This window comes from Brienomyrus brachyistius, chromosome 18 (assembly GCF_023856365.1).
Source record: "Brienomyrus brachyistius isolate T26 chromosome 18, BBRACH_0.4, whole genome shotgun sequence".
Taxonomy (NCBI): Eukaryota; Metazoa; Chordata; class Actinopteri; order Osteoglossiformes; family Mormyridae; genus Brienomyrus; species Brienomyrus brachyistius.
Window position 1 is genome coordinate 5,302,787 of NC_064550.1, and position 20,084 is coordinate 5,322,870.

Consider the following 20,084-nt stretch of genomic DNA (forward strand, 5'->3'; position numbering starts at 1 on the left):
CCATTGATATGCCAACAGGAAATCGTGGAGTTCTGGGTCACTGAACAGTAAATATCCCCTCTGTAAGAAACACAAACACCAACTAAATCACTCAGAACTGCAGTTTAATAAGGTCAGTATACTCAGAATTTGTGTATGTATAATTTCTAAAGATATGATATTAGTGACTGTAAAGCAATATAGATGAATCAGTACTTAATAAGTGTATTTTCAGACTCTTTTTTTTACATTTATTCATCGATTATTGAATAATCATTAATAATTATTGAATAACAGATAAATAAGAGTCCTATGACCAAATATTACATTTAAACAATAACACCATGCATATTTTGGTAAATTAGTTGTATTAGTTATATAAGTTAATTTGTATAAGTTAATTTATATAAGACATATAAATATTTGCACAACTATCATTTTTAATGATGTATTTCAATTAAAAGTACACATATTCAGAGGAAAAGAAAATATGTAATAGATTCCACTTCGAAGATATATAAATAGCATTTATTTAAATACACAATCAGTGTTTGCCCAAAACGTAAAACCTGAAGACTTATACTATCATACTGTGGCACATTGTTTTATACGGATCCACTGAAGAAAAAAAATAATTCAAAATAAAAACAGTTAATGCGTAGCGATCCAGAGCACTCTCCTTATTTTTTTTATTGTTTTGCGAGCTTTGTCCACACACATTTTAGCTACACCAATTCCAAGACTAAATTACAATTTCTATAGGTTTTTAGTATGTACAGGATCATCCTTAAAGGAAACTCTGTTTTCACAAATGCATATTCATAAAAAGTCAGTTCCAGTATTTTGTGTGCAAAGATAAAGGTTTGCCACTGTGCCTTGGAACATGTTTTGGCCGCATATTCCTTGAAGATTAAACAGAATTTACAGATCTCTGGTCTGGAAATGAAAATACTCCAGCGTTAAAGACACATATTGAAAAAAAAAAAAACTTTTTATTATTTATTATGATCATTTTTTAAATTCACAAAGTTTGTAAAAGAAAAATATACTGGCATTTAAACGCTAATTTTACAAAATATTACAGCGACGACCTTTATCATGATCATCATCATCCTCGTCATCATCAGTGTAAGGTTGTCTGGGCAAATTAGATCTAAACATAAGCATGATGACGCTGATATGCCTTAGGAGAATTTGGATGAACCTAAATTAGGGTATAAAAAGCCTGTATAATTAGCAGAATATAAAATAATAAATTAATTTGACCCCCCTCCCCCCAAGCCCAACCAAGGTAAGCAGGTGCTTGATGGATAATTAGTGATATTTTGCTGCAAAGTATTACCAAAACGCAACATAATGAATGACTGAATGAATGATTTGTGAAATTAGCAGCTGCCACACTTAATTCAATAATAATAATAATAATAATAATAATTGTAATAATAATAATAATAATAATACATACATACATACATATTATATCACTGTTCTACATTGACAGTGCAATCCAACCAAACGCTGCCAAAACTACTTGTTTAAAAACATAACATAATACCCATAGTGTTCCATTACTACACCATTCAAAAATGCTTCACTTGCTTCATGAAATCCAACCTGTGGTTATATAAAAGCTAAACACATGGAAGCATTAAAACTTTGACGGACCTTCCTGCACTGTATATCAACTTGATAACATTCTAAGGTAAGTTTTATTCACGATGTTGTACTTTAAAAAGGCACCGGCTTATACTAAATGTCTAAGTATACTAATAATGCAGCCATTAATTCCATTTAACACAGAGAGCAGCTGTACTGCTCTCATAACATAGGACACATCAAAACACGCAGGCGCAGACACACCGGCATAAGCTACGTTAAGTCCTTAGGCACATCAAGAACGTCGGCCTATGTAAAGAGCGACAAATAAAATGCAGTATTATTCCGATAACCTACACTGAAATGCTACTAAGTACTGCGGAATTATTCCCGTCTCTCAGAGTTCTAAAATATAATTTTTGCAAGAGATAAAAATAACATGCTGCTGCTACCAAGTACTTTCATTTTTAACAGAGTAACTATCATTCTTAACAATCACTAATTTACAAAGCTCGAAAAGGAGCTTCTCCTTTGAGGAGTGAGGTACATTCAACAGTTCACAGTTAGAGAGAGCAATATTTAGACTGCGGTATAGGGGAAGTAATTACAAATGACTGGTAGTTGTGTATTTCTCCAAAACTTCGAGGTAGTCTGGTACCGTCCTGCGTTTCCAGGTTTGGCGGTAGTGTTCGTTATTGGTTTGTTCTGTATATTTCCTTGTACAACTTGTGGACAACTTGTTCTTATTTAAACGGCCTTGCCCGTGGCTCTTATTTGGTTCGTATATGGGTGTAGAAAGTGCTTTCGGCAATGCGTAAAAAGTATACTTCATTTCCCCTGCAGTTGAAAATTTTGGATCCCGTTCCACAAAATTCTGGTAGAGTAACTCCGCATCTCCCGTCCCGTTGGATTGCTTTTTGGTAAATCCGGCTGTGCTAATTGTATATGCAGGACTTACCGATTGCTCATCCTTTTTATTATCCAGGTTTCTGAAGCTCACTTCTTTTATGTTTCTGTAGTAAGATAATTGATCACCTTCTTTTTGCAGATAAATTGGGTTCTGACTCATTTGACCCACAGGCGCAGGAAGGTAATTATGAACGTGGGTATTCGACTTATCCGCAGTAGTTTCTGTGTTATACGAACGGTAAGGGACCTGGAAAACGTTCAAGTCAAAGTTATTAGCATTTGCTGGCAAATTGTCAACTCCTTTGCGTCTCTTAAGTATCAGTACGAATAATCCCGCACCAAAACAAATTGAAAGAATGAAGACGATTAATAAACCTAGGATCAAAACAGACAATGGCACTTCTGGTTGCATATCATATATGCTGTCTGTAGTTACGCCCGCAGTGTAATCAGCCGAGGAGCTTGTAATGACTTTGGGTGTTCTGGTCCCTATGTCATTTTCTTGGCAAATTTCATCATTTCGCAGTGCCCTAAGAAGCCTTCCCGCTTGTTTAGAAGGAGAGTCGCATGTGATTTCATTAACTACAACGCTGGTGCTGGACAATTCCATCCAGTTTTTAAGTGCTATAATATCACAAGTACAATCCCATGGGTTTTCCAGAAGGTCGATCTGAATAAATGCGGAAAGCTGGTCCAATACACCCTTAACTGGTAAATGGGCAAAGTGGTTGTTTCTAAGGTTCAGCCGTGTCAGCATTGTCCCACTAAAAACATCATCAGGCAATGACTTCAACAAATTGTTGTTCAAGAATAGCAACTGTAGATTGTGTAAATAGTTGAACGTTTTCGGTAATATATCCTTTATAATATTATATTCCAAGTATAAATACTGTAAACTCTGAAGTCCCTCAAACAAAAATGGAGATAAGCTTTCAATGTAATTACCGTTAAGATAAAGTCTGCGTAGGTTAGTTAAGTTTTTAAAGGCTCCGTTCTGAATAACTGCTATTCTGTTGTTCCCCAGGTGAAGGAGCTCCAGTGATCCGTATTCAGTAAGATCGGTGCTATAAATGGTCTGCAAGTAATTTGAAGTTAAAAGGAGTTTTTTTGGATAGGATGGTTTAGGCTGGAGGTCTGATATATTGTGCAGTTTTCTTTCTTGGCAATTTATGCCTAACCCGCTGTCCGGTTTCTGTGGCGTGCAGACGCATGCTTTGGGACAAACTATGGGCACAGGAGACCTTGTCTGATAAACCATTATGGGTCCAAATACTTGCATGTCCTTATTGGATTCTGTCATTCTGTTCGTCGGCCGATTCTTTATTTTCGGAGGCCGGGACGCCTTTGGTGCTTTTGCTTGCGTAAAGCCCGTGAGTACAGTCGGGAATGGATCTTGGTATTGGGAATCCGTCGGAGGTTTCATTACGCGCTGGCCAGAATCGCCGGAGTTTTTCCTGGGGCAAAAATCTTGCCTTATTAGCTGTGTAATGTCCTTCCCGTGAAGTCTAAAGGGTGTCTCGCACACGATGTCGCCCACAAAAACCGATATGGTATCCAGCCAAGCTTTCAGCGGAATCAGATCGCATGTGCAATTCCACGGGTTCTCCTCCAGCTGAATCTCCATAATACCTCCGATGTGCTCCAGGACACCTGTAAAGGGAAGTGACTTGAACCGGTTGCCTCTTAGATCCAAATGGGTAAGCAAAACAAAACGAAACACATTGCTCGGAAGAGAAGGCAGCAGGTTGTCATTAAGTATAAGTACTTTTAATTTATTCATTTTACTAAACGCGCCGGCTTCAATCGCGCATATGTAATTGTAATCTGCTTGTAAGTATTCAAGATTTTCTAAACCGGCGAAGGTTTCTTCTTTAATAATTTCCAAGTTGTTGTTGTTAAGATGAAGTCTTTTCAAATATTTAAGACCACTGAAAGCCCCGGTTTTTATCTCTTGTAAACCGTTGTTTCCCAAGTGAAGGCTTGTAACATTGTTATAATTTGCAAACTCATTAGGGTTAAGTCTGGAGAAAGAGTTTCCATTAAGAAAGACTTGACTGATTTTGTTTTGTGGTGGCTGATATTGGCTAACGGTAGTAAATCCCTTTTTTTCACAGTTTATGTTTAGTACGTTTTCCCTTTCTTCGCAGAAACAGCGACTCTTACAAATATCTTTAAAGCTTTTGCGGCTTTCTGTCATCGACAATAAACAAAACACAGTGAAAATACTAAGCAACAGAGCACCGTTAAGCATTTTTACAATGGTACTGCTGAAAAGTTCCTACTTAAATTGTTTAAAAATAGTTAAAATTGCGCTCTCCGTCGAAAGATGCACCTGCAACATCCGAAGTAAGTCTCCATGTCTCACACGAATAGTATTTCTCCAGTTAGCCTTCTTTCATATCCAGGATCCAAAAGGGGTATGACACTTGATTTTGGATTTCTTCTTTTAAATCTTTTATTTGTTTATGGATATTTCGATAAAATCCCCAAAAATGTGGACAATCGGAGCAAACGTCATCAGTGTTTCAGAAGGAGAAAATAAGCGGCAGCAGCACAGTTCGAACCGACCGGCGGAATGACTTTCAAAGTGTCCCCGCTTCCCTTGTTTTTCATGCTGCACTACATTAGCCACAGAGATGTTCAGAGCATTTCTTGCACTTCTCACGGTAGGGCGAGAGGAACGTTGACTTTAAAGAACCCAGGAGGCAAAGTATTCGGATAGAATGTGTCAGCCTTAAATAGCAGTCCGCCGCAGTATAGAGAGTTTAGTGTCTGCTTTGGGATTTTTTTGGTCGTGTCCACCCACAGTCCGGAATGAGGACCGACGTCACTGGCAATGACAGGCATGTGCGACGTTGACGTAGCTTGCTGTAAAGTATAAGAAAAATAGTAAAAGAAAAATGTAAAGAAATTTCTGTTTTGTCTATGCACCTTTTTAAAAGCTATTTTACACATACGTACTGTACATGCATATAAAACATTAATTCATTCCACAAAAATAAAACCAAAATACTGTACTCAACAGTACACATTTTAATATCTAATTTGTGCTTTTATTTAGAGTGCACTATACAGGAAATAACAAATCCTATGGGTATGTATAAATATGGTCTAAATACATGCATTATATGGATTATATATTATATATGGATTATATATACTATATGAGGGGGCGGCATGGTGGTGCAGTGGTTAGCACTGTTGCCTCACACCTCTGGGACCCGGGTTCGAGTCTCCGCCTGGGTTACATGTGTGTGGAGTTTGCATGTTCTCCCCATGTCATCGTGGGGTTTCCTCCGGGTACTCCGGTTTCCCCCCACAGTCCAAAAACATGCTGAGGCTAATTGGAGTTGCTAAATTGCCTGTAGGTGTGTGTGTATGTGTGAGTGAATGGTGTGTGAGTGTGCCCTGTGATGGGCTGGCCCCCCATTCTGGGTTGTTCCCTGCCTCGTGCCCATTGCTTCCAGGACAGGCTCCGTACCCCCCCGCAACCCAGAAGGATAAGCTGTTTGGAAAATGCATGCATCATAATAATGATTTTTTTAGTTTAAAGAAGATTCTGCTTTTATGTAAAGAAAATTGACTCCATCAGTGAACACTTCTTGTAAATCCAAAGCGAATCCAGTGCAGACAATTCAGATTGAAGAACTGAAGGATCTTTTGCTGGATGGGACATTTAATTCATTCCGTTTCAGGCAGGCACACACATATACAGGAATTGAGCTGGGAGGTGGAGTGGAGACATGTAGAGGAATATTTTTGCAACAAACAGTTCTTATGCCTCATTGTATGAAAAGGAACATTGATTTTTCAGCTTGTTTGATAACAGTTTAGCTCAGACCCTGGAATAACCCAGTCCATCCTCCTGCTTACGTATTCTGTACAGAATGCTTACGTATTCTGTACAGAAGAAGTGGCAGACAGCAGGAGATTAGACAGAAGTCTATTAAACTATTGCTTGCATTTGAGCAGTCTAACTGTCTGCTGCATTCCTGACAGAAGGTTAAGCTAAGCTCATGGTCACCAAGTTTAATGTGCAGTCTAATAATAGTATCTCCCTTCATTTAGCAAAAATTCAAACCTATTTGAAACCTTGACCTCAGTGCTTCTTTAAGGTGTTATCTACATTGTTTTTGCACCTTTATTTTGGGGGTGTCTCTGGAGTGTGCCCTGCGATGGGCTGGCCCCCATCCTGGGTTGTTCCTTGCCTCGTGCCCGTTGCTTCCGGGATAGGCTCCAGACCCCCCGTGACCCAGTAGGATGAGCGGTTTGGAAAATGGATGGATGGATGGGATATATTATATGTACTGCAACACCTCATTCGTCACTACACAGAACACATTTCCTCTGCTCTGGAGTCCAATGGCAGTGTGTTTTACACCACTCCATCCGACACTTGGTGATGTGAGGCTTGCATGCAGCTGCTCGTCATGGAAGCCCAGTCCATGAAACTCTTTGAGCACGGTATTTGTCCTGGGGTCAATGCCAGAGGAAGTTTGGAACTCTGAAGTCAACAGAGTGTTGGTGACTTTTACGCACTACGAACCGGCGACCCCACTCTGCTACTTATTGTGGTCTGCCACTTGGTGCCGGAGTTGCTGTCGTTCCGGTAAATGCGTCCACTTTGCAATAATACCACTTACAGCTGACCGTGGAATATCGAGCAGTTTCTAGCATGAAGCAATTTCATGAACTGACTTATTGCAAAGGTGGCATCCTACGACAGCACCACGCTTTAATTTTCGAGCTTTTCAGAGTGACCCATTCTTTCACACATTTGTGAATCTGACTGCAAGGCTAGGTGCTTCTTTTTATACACCTGTGGCAATAGGTCTGAATGAAACACCTGAATTAAATGAAAGGAAATTCAAGACCATCACTTTCTCTGTGCTTGTGATGTTCCTGATCACACAGAGAAAAAGACAAGCAAATAAGTCAATAAAATTCTGCCACACTGTCTACCACAGCTCGCTCACTTGATGTGTTGGTCCGTACGTTTAGACTACATAGCACTCCTCCTGTGCCACCTTTAATGTTGCTTAAGGCCACAGAATGAAACACTTCTTTAAGGAGCACATGATGTCGTCCAATGAAAACCTTATATGCACTGCAGGTGTTTGTATTATTTTTGAAAAGTTTTAAGTGAAAAGAATGTACACATTATGATCAAAGTGTACTGTTTGCTTTTTCATCTAAATCACTAGACTTTCGACATGTAATGCATTAAAGTCGTATTAGTTAGGTATCATCTTACTGAGGTTTAAACATAATGAATGCAGTTTTTAAGGTCAAGGGTTTTGTTTGACTTCATCTTCTGTTTTATTTTCACGTAGAAATCCCAGCACAGCAGGTTCCGTATTAAGGAACTGAATTTAAATAAATGATGCAGAGAAAAATCTTGTTGTAATAGACAGAATCAGGGTGTTTAAATTGCCTGAGGAAATCAACCGGAGTAGATAATTAATTATAAAAAGCCAGCCTCTCATATCAGGCCTTCATCAATACAATACTGATATAAGAAATTCCAAATCCACAAAGACATTGCACTGTTTAACTGAAGTATATTGCGCATATGAATTGTACTTGACCTATTCTTAGAATTCTTAACTTTTAGAGCAGTATTAGATTATTTGTGAATAACACTGAAGTGCAATATATCCCACATTAGTAACTCCTGACAAGTGTCATGCCCTGAGGGGTGGAGAGTGTACAATAGCAGGACACAGCTCTCTGCCCCTCCTGAACTGTAAAAGAGTGCACTCATAAATCAGCCTTTGCTAAGTATTGTCTGCCAGATGCAGTGTTTTGAGCAGTTCTCTTACCCCGTCTTCTGTCTAGTCCATGTTGTCTCTGCCCTGCCTGTTCCTGGCCTGCCTGTTCCTGGCCTGCCTGTTCCTGGCCTGCTTGTTCCTGTCCTGCCTGCCTGTTCCTGGCCTGCCTGTTCCTGGCCTGCTTGTTCCTGGCCTGCCTGTTCCTGCCCTGCCTGTTCCTGGCCTGCTTGTTCCTGGCCTGCCTGTTCCTGCCCTGCCTGTTCCTGGCCTGCCTGTTCCTGCCCTGCCTGTTCCTGGCCTGCTTGTTCCTGGCCTGCCTGTTCCTGGCCTGCCTGTTCCTGGCCTGCTTGTTCCTGTCCTGCCTGCCTTGGTCTTGCCTGCTCTTGTACCTACCTGCCTGCCCATCCTGTTTGGTGTTCCTGTTCCTGGTATCGTGTTCACTCTTCACATGGATTCCCCTCAGCAATGAACCCTTCTGGACCACCTTCCTCGACTATGTTCCTGTCCTTGCAATTTGGATCTGGTTGTTAGGGCTTCCAAATAAAGCTATTGGTCTCTTGCACTAAGGTCCCCTGTCTCTGGTCTTCTGCCATGACAGAGTACTTCGCCAAAGTGAAGATGAACCCCGCTGAGACCCAGGCATAGTAACCAAACAGGATTGCAAGGGATCATAAATGGGAGGATTAGATTGAAGAAGGGCACAGGCAACAGGGAGATACGACATCAATGACCAGACTGGGGCTAACAAGACTAGCAGGTAGTTAAATACTGTACGAGTACAAATAAGGGGTAACAAGCACCACTGATGGGACCTCAGTGTCCTTATGTGGCCTTAGAAATTTGTTTCCAGTTAGTCAATGGTTCAAAACAAATGGTAGAGTAGAGCAGGTGAGATGATATCATAAACGTATGTCACTGGATATTACATGATGACCTGTTAAATTAAAAACTTAAATTGCTTTAGTTAATAAATGCACCTAATCAACACATTCACATATTGAATTTTCCTTAAAATAGTAGCCAATTTTGTTTAGCAAATCTGAGATGAAGAAATGATGCATTATTGCTCTGTGCGGCACATAGCTGTGTAGGGGTGATATAATTAGTACTGAGCACAGATATTAGTGGCCACATGGAGTAATCAAGGATAGTAGGCCACTATTTTTCTCGCGCCAACACATGGCTGCATGCTCAGCTGCCAGTCTACGATTCCTCCAGCTGGCCGGAGTGGTCTCCAGTTTTGAAGGGGGAAAAGTCACATCATTTTCTAAGCAAGTTTTTGCTCATGGGAGTTTTAACATCACAAAAATGTTCTGAGGGCAGAATGGAAAATGACTGGTTCAGAAAAATAACCAATCAGATTGTAGAGGAGGTGGGTCCAAGCAACTAGAGGAGGCAGGATCAACCAATCAGATGTTTTGGTTCCACCACCTCTAGTTGCTTGGATTTCTGGTAAGATACATTGCTGTTGAATTTTTCAAATGTATTTTTTTGTCAGTTTAACCACCACCGGAAGTATGCCATACACTCCCATTATATTTGAGAAGAGACTGACATTTCTAACAAGCCGACATCTCCAAAATTAGGCAACTCCCATGAGAATGACCTAGATAAATAGATAGCACTAAAGCCCCTCTCAGACATTGCTCTCCTAGTTTTATGGTGAACTGCCTTTTTAAGCCAATCTTAACTGAGAATGGATAATGGTGTCAGTACATTGATTTTCAGTGACTATGTATATGCACACCTTCAGTTGTAGGAGTTACCCAAAGGATGTCTTTGCCTTATATGGGCAATTTACACATAGTTTTGAACAGGTGCAAGGACTTTCCCTTAGCCATAACATTCATAATTGAAGGCTTCCATGTAAGCATACTGATTTGCCTTGTGTACATAAAAAGATAGCGGTTTCTTGCTTGTATTTCAGAACAAATCTTAAAATAATTCCTGTGCCTGACTCTAAAAAAACCGTAATATTCTTCCAATTAATATGAAATTTAACATCAGTTCATCTCTTGCATATACAGATTAAAAATACATTAAAAATCTCCCTCTCTCACCATTTCTTTGTTATGAGTTAAACTTCATAATATGAGTGAAAGTTTCATGCATGCATAACAACCAACGTTTATCTGTTATGTTTTTACATAACAGTGTTTGAGTTAGCGTCCTGTTGGTATCTTGAGCACAAGGTGAACTTGGAATTTATTCTATTCATAGCTTCACTAAAGCAATTTAAATCTGAGGTACAGAAAAAAAACAGCACATTCAGTTTCCCTGGATGAATCTGCGTGTCCCACCATTGCTCTGAGCCCAGCTAACAACTTTCCATTCTACGAATGTTTAATGAACGTTATGGTTAAGGTATAGAAACTAGGCTTAATGAATTGTGACTGAAATTGTATCTATCTATCTATCTATCTATCTATCTATCTATCTATCTATCTATCTATCTATCTATCTATCTATCTATCTATCTATCTATCTATCTATCTATCTATCTGTCTGTCTGTCTGTCTGTCTGTCTGTCTACTTCATGATCACTAGTTTTCAAAATGAATAGTTATATCAAATGTTGTCCTTCCATCGCAGAAAGTTATGTGAACAAAAACAGCGGTATTCAGGAAACCACAAAGGTGCCAAAGAAAAATCTTGATTCATGATTTATATACTAACTAAATATTAATTTACTAATTTACTATGTACTTTTTTGTTTCTTTGTTTATAGGTTTTTCTTTTGCACGAGTCAATGAAGAAAACATATGGGATTCACCGTTAATGCAGTCCTCTGGCTACACAATGAAAGGGAATATCTGAAAATAAGTTAAATTCAAAACAAAATAAAATTATTCTTATCTACCATTGCAGACTGCATCAAAGAGCAGAAAACAATGAATCTGTGGTATATTTTAAGGCTTTTGAATGCTGTGCACTTCATCAGTTTTGTATGCTATCAGTGGTTTGTTTGTTGGACTCATGGCTGCCACTTGTCATTCCGCAGGCTTTGAGAGCAGAGACAGAATGCAGTCAGGGCAGCCAACTGCCAAGGAAAGACAGGAAAATCTTGCCAAGACAGAAACCACCAATACTTTGTACTGCAAGGAAGCTCAATCCCAATATAGAAGGCCATTTTTGTGCTAAGTGTTTAAATCTATGTTCTACACACGCACGCACACACACACACACAAGCTTATAATTCTATCTTTGTGGGGACTCTCCATTCATTTCTATGGCGAAAGCGCTAATCCCAACATGACGACCTTAACCCCTACGCAGCCCTAACCTTAACCATAAGTAACCAAACTAAATATGAGACTTTTGGCATTTTTAGTTTTTTGCTTGCATTCACAATTTCAAAATAATTGGTGTTTATTACATTATGGAGGAGATTTGGTCACACGTCTCACACACACACACACACACGCACACAGGTGATTATATTTATCCATTCTCGTAAAATACACAGAGGAAGGGCCCACAATGGTAGACTGAGAGAGCAGAGGAGGGATGGAAGGATGTGAGGCAGAACAAACAGATATTGCCTGGTTGTGTATTTTGGTATTTATTCTTTTTAAATGTTTACTTAAAGTTGTGCTAGATACAGGAAATAAGTCTTTCTTTTGTCTGTCTATTAACTGACCCATTTTCTTTAGTAGTTTTCTCAGTTATTTTTAGATTGTCTTTGGATACAGTGAATCGTCATTTCTGGGCAATATCACTAAATCTTAAAATACATATAACCATATTTCCATAGAAACACATTTTTATAAAAAATGACAGAAGGATAATTAAGCCATGAAACCTGATTGTTTATTAACAATTTATTGACACGTCTGTTTAATGGACATTGTCATTTAATGGCTTTGCAGTGGCTAAATTGTTCCTAGACATTATGAATGCTATTCATTTTTCAAAGAATCCTGCTGCCATCTCGATAAGTTACATCAGCCTGTAAACCCAAGCAGTTCTTTGCACCCTTAAAATGTTCACAAATTGATTTTTTTTCCTAAATGAAACTTGAATATAATCATACATTCTTAATTAAGAATTATACATTTTCAACATAGCCTAAGAATGACAACGCTCAAAAACTATGGGTGATGAAATTCTGAGCGCATTTCTGAAACCACCAGAAAAAAGCAGATGAAACGTCCCTTAGCTGTTCTGTGACAGAACCTTTGTCGTATTTACACCCCACAAGCTCAGTGGTTCCCTTGATGCCTGGGTGTCTGGAGCTGAAGGAGGTATGCATGCACTGTATCAGATGTGGGGGCACAGTAGCCAGCACATATGCTTTGTTGTGAGGTGTTCAGGAGGCAGCAGGCTAAGAACATCGACTATTTCCCACTGAACGGGGGGCAACGAAGCAGGTAGAAGGGAGTCAGATAACGTGGGTCTGCTGCCTTGGTCAAACTGATAAGACAAGGCGTCAGCTTCGGGATTCTTCTCACTTTGTCTGAACGTAACTGTGAATATAAACCTCACAAAGAACACAGCCCAGCGAGGGCAGCGAGGATTCAGACGTTTAGTGTTGTGGACGTGTTACAAAATGCACGAGAAAAGGGTATTTCTTAAGCCCTCAACACTTCCGTTCCTCTAGGGCTAATGCAATGGGCAGGAGTTTGCCATTACTCACATCGCAACAAAGCATCAAAGTATTTCTAAGAACAAGTCACTAAGAAAAAAAACAATGAGGTATGGTTACACCCAATTAGCCTGCTGAAATCAGGGAGACGTCTCCACAGCCTAATGACCAAAGGAGAGGACCAAGTATCCTCAGACCTTATGAACCAGGACATGCTCAAAGAGGACGTCTTCATTTATAGCTAATTGTTAATTGCTTGTGCCTCCACATTGCATCATATGAATGCTTCATCAAGTTAACTTGCACCAGTATAACTGTCCATGTGACAAATAAAATCTTCAAACTTGGAATATGTATGATAAAAATAATAATGGCTTTTTGCCTGGATCTTTGTGTGTACTCCTTTAAATATACAGTACTCCTAATTAAACATTTTGTTACCACTGTTGTAGAAAAGTCTTTTTAGAAGAAGAAAATGCACATATGATTGAGAACATTCCTGTTCCTGAATGTGGATGGATGTAAAGTTAATTAATACGAAAAAAATTCAATGCTAAAAGTCTATTTCGCTATATAGTATTAAACTTGAAATAAAATTAAAGTCCAGATGGCCAGCAAATGAACTTGCACTTTCTGGCCCATATGTATTGACTGGTTCAGCTTCCTGTCTCCTTGTGCTAACATACACTTGTGCTCATACATATGGCAGACTGATCTTAAATGAGGGAGGCGGCTCATACCTCATATACCTGTGACCAGATGGCCTGGCAGGCAGGCGAGTCAGTGACCAGTAAGAAACACTCAGTCCCCCACAGCCTCCAGCCTCTAATTCTACACACCAGACTCACCTGTTCATGGCTGTCAGAGGTCCGACCTATTCAGGCGGCAATAAGAATCAGCCAAAATCTCATAGTTTAGTAAAATAAGGTCAGGTAATCGATCGCAGTTTTGTGTCTCTGTCCACCACTGTAAGGTCAGTGATAAACCATCTCAAAATCTAAGCCTACTTGGGCTATTTTGCAGTTTTTTCTAATTGACTATGGTATCTTCATTCACAACCCAATTCTCCTATTGCAAGCATAAAACTCCAAAATTATGTTTATTTTATTGCTTTCTTTAGTAATATTTCATACGACCTTCATCTTGGTGATTGGATATAAGAGAAAAGTTCATATTCTGTCATTGTTACAATGGGTGAGGGATAATCAATCAAGAAAACTAGAAGCTTGTTTAAGTATTGTTCAAATGCAAGGACAACTTTGTTTTCGGTAAATTTGTGAATGTATACATGCAATTGCTAGAAACTTTCTGGGGAATGGGTGTGCCAGCTTAAGGCTGATTTAAACTTAAATCATTCAACACTGCAGCCTACACCCCAGAAATGTAATTACAGTCATCAGGCTACAGTGTAGCCCCATACCATACAATGCAGCCTACACCCCAGAAATGTAATTACAGACATCAGGCTACAGTGAATCTGCGTACCCTACACCGCAGCCTACACCCCAGAAATGTAATTACAGACATCAGGCTATAGTGTAGCCACATACCCTACAATGCAGCCTACACCCCAGAAATGTAATTACAGCCATCAGGCTACAGTGTAGCCACATACTCTACAATGCAGCCTACACCCCAGAAATGTAATTACAGACATCAGGCTACAGTGAATCTGCGTACCCTCCACCGCAGCCTACACCCCAGAAATGTAATTACAGACATCAGGCTACAGTGAATCTGCGTACCCTCCACCGCAGCCTACACCCCAGAAATGTTATTACAGACATCAGGCTACAGTGAATCTGCGTACCCTACACCGCAGCCTACACCCCAGAAATGTAATTACAGACATCAGGCTACAGTGTAGCCATGTACCCTACACCGCAGCCTATGCCGTGGCCTGATGCGCATCTCCCCAGAAATGTAATTACAGGCGAAAGGCAAAGGCGTAGGTACATACCTGACACTGGAGCTACAGGCATCAGGCTACAGCAGTATGGGGAATTGTGGCTACATTGCTGCCGACGGTATAGATCTGGGGTGGGGAACCTAGTCCATGGAGAGCCCGTGTAGGTGCAGGTTGTTGGGATGACCTCTCACTCAAAATGAGACAGACAATGAAGGAAACAAAGCACCATCAGGACGCTCCCCTGGTTTCACACAACAGATGCCATCAAAGGAAACATTCTGCCTGTAATTTTACTCTCAGGATCTTAATGAAAATATTTTGGAGGCTGCTAAATATGTTGATAAGGAGAATTTGTTTTTCCCGCAGTATTGTGAGGGACGTGTCCCATTGTCCACACCAAAATGTACGACTTTGTGAAAATCCCGTGTGTTTTAGTCTGGGCCCTGCAGCACCATCTATTAGTTAAGTTCTCCCCAAACGACCTTGATGGGCCGAATGGCCTCTCTTTTGTAAATTTCTTATGTTCTTATGCCTTCATATGATAGGTCCCAGGTTTGCCAGGATTCTCTATTGGAAGAGATCTTCTAGAAGATGGATGGAGGTGAAGTAAGCCGGCATCATGCGATGCACAATAATATAAATGTTCCGTTTTCCTGTACCCCTCCTCTGTTTCATGCAGGCTGTTTTGTAGTAATTTAAAATGACAATGGATGTGAGAGTGTAACAACAACGTAATGTAACAAAACAAACCGTTAATTGCTAGTTTTTCAACTTTCACACACAGTATCTTGAAGAATTATTGATTGACGTGTGCGAAACTCCCTATGAGAGATTATGGTAAGTCTCAGTGACTCTTTATTTACTTTGTTTGATGTTAACTCTAAAAATATCCATCCAGCGGTCCTTCTTCCAAAGCTGGAAAAATGAGGTACAAGCAAACATACTAACAAATAGCAAACTTAAAACAGATAAATACCCAGACTACTATATCTTTTAATTGTGTGCAGCTAGATTTTGATATTAGTTTTAAAGCCATTCATTCCATTTCATTGAATTTTTGTAACTAGTAGCTCCACAAGCGATAAGGCCAAACTCTGTTTCTTAAATATCCTGAATTTCATAGTTTAACTTGTTTTTCCATAAATAAATTGAAGAATGATGAAATTCCACAAAAAGGGACAAGGGAGAAACAAACAAAGTGCATAAATTTGATTAAACTAGTGAATAAAACTGCTTGCATATAAAAATATTTTTGACAGGTATAAAACAGCACTGCATCATGCATAATACAACTTAATCATACTAGCTACTGTCCATGTTCGCATTCGCATTGCAAAAGTCATTGGTTTTCACCCAACCCCAGCACAGACCTTTGCAATAATCATGCTGTCATGACAACGGCATTGAGTGTTTGTGGTTGAAGGATCATTATCTTGTAACAGATCCTCCATCTGGAAGTCAGAGTGCCAAATTCATTCTCCACCACATTTCAGGACCCTGACAACTGGTAGTTAAAGACTTGTTGATCCCTGGGATTATTGTGCCCCAGATCTGCCTTCATTAGTTGGGTCTTTGGGGAGATGCCTGAGTTCCTAAATATGGAGTGCAGAACTTTACCCACATGCTCTACTCTAGGAATCCAGAACTGGGTTTTTCACAATGCCTTTGTTATAATATTCAAAAATGGGACTTTACATACAAAACTGGCCAAAGCTTAATGGAATATGGAACATTCAGGTATCAGACGGGGAGAACAGGCAGCTCTTGCAAGATTATAAGGTTTTAGAGTACAGGGTGGGTTTGGAAGTTGGAGGGAGGTAAAGATTCAGAGCAATATCAATGAAATGAGCATATATCATGTAGTCACCCTTGGCCTATGTGTGACTGAGGGTGATCAAAGAGAAGTAGTTGGTCCACAGTCTCATCAATAATCTGACTGTTCAGGAGGACAAACAGGCAGAATTCCATTATGATATTCCAGTAAGGCCAGTTGATTCATGTTTGAGAAATCAAAGCATTGACTGCTGTATGCTGTATTCGCCATTGTATTTCAGAGAGAATTTGACCTGTCCTTGAACATCATAAAAATAGACAGTTTGAACAGAGCAGCTAGCACAAAAAGCCAACAAAGCCATGCTCCTTATTTGCATATTTTCCACCCGTTTCCCCTTAAAATCTCTTAACATATAGGACCCTTTACAGCAGTACACACAGCAAAGGTACCCTTTGCTATTTTATAATATACATTACTATGAAATAATCTGGAGACAGTCCACATGAAAGCATAACATAGTCCAGCCCGCAGTCTGCTAATGCCAGGATTTATCTTCCACTCAGCACATTTAAATATAGGACAGAATGAATGCAATTTCACTCTAGAATTAAAGGCAGAGTGTGTGTTTCATTTACATACAGAATCTGTAGGTAGATCATTCTGAAGAAACGATGCATTTATGCCAAAAGACCAGAAGGATGTTAGCAACTGACCATAAGGGTGCAGAGATGATCAAAGTAGTATTTTATATTCCACTCGAACTTGACAGGCAGTCAGTATAATCAGGCAAGTGCAGGTCTATCATGATATGATTTCTGCTCCTGGAAAGAAACTTGGACCTGGAGCTTATAAGCTACCAGGCAACATAACTGTATAATTACTGAATAAATGAGCATTTTTACATTACTCATTTATAGCATGAATTTCTTTGACTATATTCCTCAGATTGAAAAAAAGCAATTCTGTTCTATCATCTGTCACTGTAGTGTCCTTTCTATATATTCAAAATGTACAGAGTTTTTAGAAGATACATAAACTTTTGTTTTGTTGAAACATGGGTAGTAAGTGTCTTCTTAATTGAAAATTGTGGAAAATTGTGCCAGGTCAAGAATTAATGTCTGGTAAACTTCTTACTGAATTAGAATACTGACGATCCAGGTAAGAAAGCATTGTGATCTGTGACATCAGAATCAGAATATCAGTGACACAAAATATACAGTGGTTTTATTTGTTTTATCGGAGAGAAGATGTTTGCTGGCCTCCAGCTTTCAATACTGTTTTTTCCATGTTCTTTCCTATAGGTTATATGTGTTCATGCTTAGGAATATATATTATGTCTATTAGACTTTTCACTGGATTTTCCAGCAAAACTGAAATTAAAATTGTAATAACCTGTGTGCCCAAAATAAAATTAGATTTCACCATGACAGTGGTCTGAGAGAATATGATTATGTATTAAGAGAAAAACACAATAAAAAGCAATGAATTTTGAAGAAAGATATATCATGTATTATAAAGTGTGAGATTTGGAAAAAGATTTGATAATTATCCTATAATTATCATCGCTGCAAATGTAATAACCGAGGGAGGTAAATGAAAAGGGGCAGAACGTTTTTAATCCATTTTTGGCACATAATCATTTCTAGCATGTTATGTTGTTTGCATGCAGCAGGAGTGAACAAAGAGCAGTTTTTCTTCTTCAATTAGGTAAAGAAATGCATTGCATACAGTGCAGGCAAAAGTGCGTGGATATCAGATTGTCCAGCATCTCAGTCCGGAATCAAGGGTATGAATCATGATGTTGGTTCACCATTTGATGATATAACAGCCACTTTTCTTCTAGGAATGCTTTCCATTTGATGTTGGGACGTTGTTTACGAAGAGAGCCGCCATTAGTGTCTGGAATTCACGGTGAGCAATCAGGTCCCTTTCCATGAGTTTTTGTGGTCTTCTGCTTTGCTGCGAAATTCCGAAATTGTTCCCAGATGTTTCCACTTCACAATCAGTTCACTGGCGGTTATTCAGGGCAGCTCTGTCGGGGCAGAAATTCAGCAAACTAACAAAGATCACATACTGTGACGGTGCCAAGTTGAAAGTCACTAATCACATCTGTACGGCCACCCTGCCAATGTTCATTGCTGGAGACTAGCTGCATACAGTACTTCATTACACACATGTATATGGGCGTTCATTTGGACATACAGTATAGTGTACGTCAGCTTCATTTCCATGTATGGCAAAAGCCGAATTAAATATAATGTTCCTTCCTTTCTTTGGGTGCTAAGGAAAAAGTGGCATTATGATCTTAGAAACTCCAGAATCAGGTGACATGTCACAGCAGCATCAGTGGAGCTGGACTGCAGGTCACTTGCTGGTCAGGAGCTTATGATACACACGCCTGCAGTGACCCCTTTGTGCGTTTTCACCTGTCATATCAATCCTGCAGTGACCCCTTTGTGCGTTTTCACCTCATATCAATCCTGCAGTGATCCCTTTGTACGTTTTCATCATATCAATCCTGCAGGGACCCCTTTGTGTGTTTTCACCTGTCATATCAATCCTGCAGTGACCCCTTTGTGTGTTTTCACCTCTCATATCAATAATGCAGTGACCCCTTTGTGCGTTTTCACCTGTCATATCTATCCTGCAGTGACCCCTTTGTGCGTTTTCACCTCTCATATCAATAATGCAGTGACCCCTTTGTGCGTTTTCACCTCTCATATCAATCCTGCAGTGACCCCTTTGTGCGTTTTCACCTCTCATATCAATACTGCAGTGACCCCTTTGTGCGTTTTCACCTCTCATATCAATAATGCAGTCACCCCTTTGTGCGTTTTCACCTCTCATATCAATCCTGCAGTGACCCCTTTGTGCGTTTTCACCTCTCATATCAATCCTGCAGTGACCCCTTTGTGCGTTTTCACCTCTCATATCAATCCTGCCGTGACCCCTTTGTGCGTTTTCACCTCTCATATCAATTCTGCAGTGACCCCTTTGTGCGTTTTCATCATATCAATCCTGCCATTTGTCTCTTGCTTTGGTTTTGTTTACTATGTAGTTCTTTTAAAAATAAAACTTGTGCTTCCACGACCACATTCTGTTTCATTATGTTACCCAATAACCACAGAAGAGAGTAACGCTCTGGTAGGAGATACTCAGCAAGCTAATTCAGGTTTTGCAGACTGCAGCACTGACACCTTCCCTCGGCGCTGCCAGCCTGCTGGGTCATGGGTCCATGAGCTCTGTGGCTTCAGCCTCTTACCTTCTGCTTTTTCATTGCAGGCTATTTCTGGCCAGCACTGCTGAGCGGTCGTGCAAAGTAACGCAGTAGATGCACTCTTATCATTGTGACAGTACTTACTTTAATTGCACAATAGTACTTTTTATGTATTTTAAAATAGCCATCTTTAACTTTTACTTAAGTATTATTAATTTAAGGAATTGTACTTCGTTACTTTCAAAGTCCGTTATAGAGTACAAACAATGTACAAAAAGGTCACATAGTAAAGTGTGATATGAAAAAGCGCAAATGAGAGTGTGGACACGGAATCACACGATAAG

At 39.6% G+C, this 20,084-nt stretch overlaps 1 protein-coding gene across 1 annotated transcript; it reads right to left on the minus strand.

Moving 5' to 3' along the window:
- Positions 1-401: 401 nt before the first annotated feature.
- Positions 402-5,294, minus strand: LOC125712635 (SLIT and NTRK-like protein 2). Its single transcript, XM_048982896.1, has 2 exons — positions 4,817-5,294; positions 402-4,134 (listed from the first exon to the last, which is right to left on the minus strand). Exon 2 carries the CDS (start codon positions 4,106-4,108, stop codon positions 2,180-2,182), a length of 1,929 nt encoding a protein of 642 aa, XP_048838853.1. The 5' UTR covers positions 4,109-4,134; positions 4,817-5,294; the 3' UTR covers positions 402-2,179.
- Positions 5,295-20,084: the final 14,790 nt, after the last annotated feature.

Excerpts from the sequence above, each read along its gene's own strand:
- LOC125712635 (XM_048982896.1), bottom strand. The coding sequence starts at position 4,108 with ATGGAGATTCAGCTGGAGGAGAACCCGTGGAATTGCACATGCGATCTG.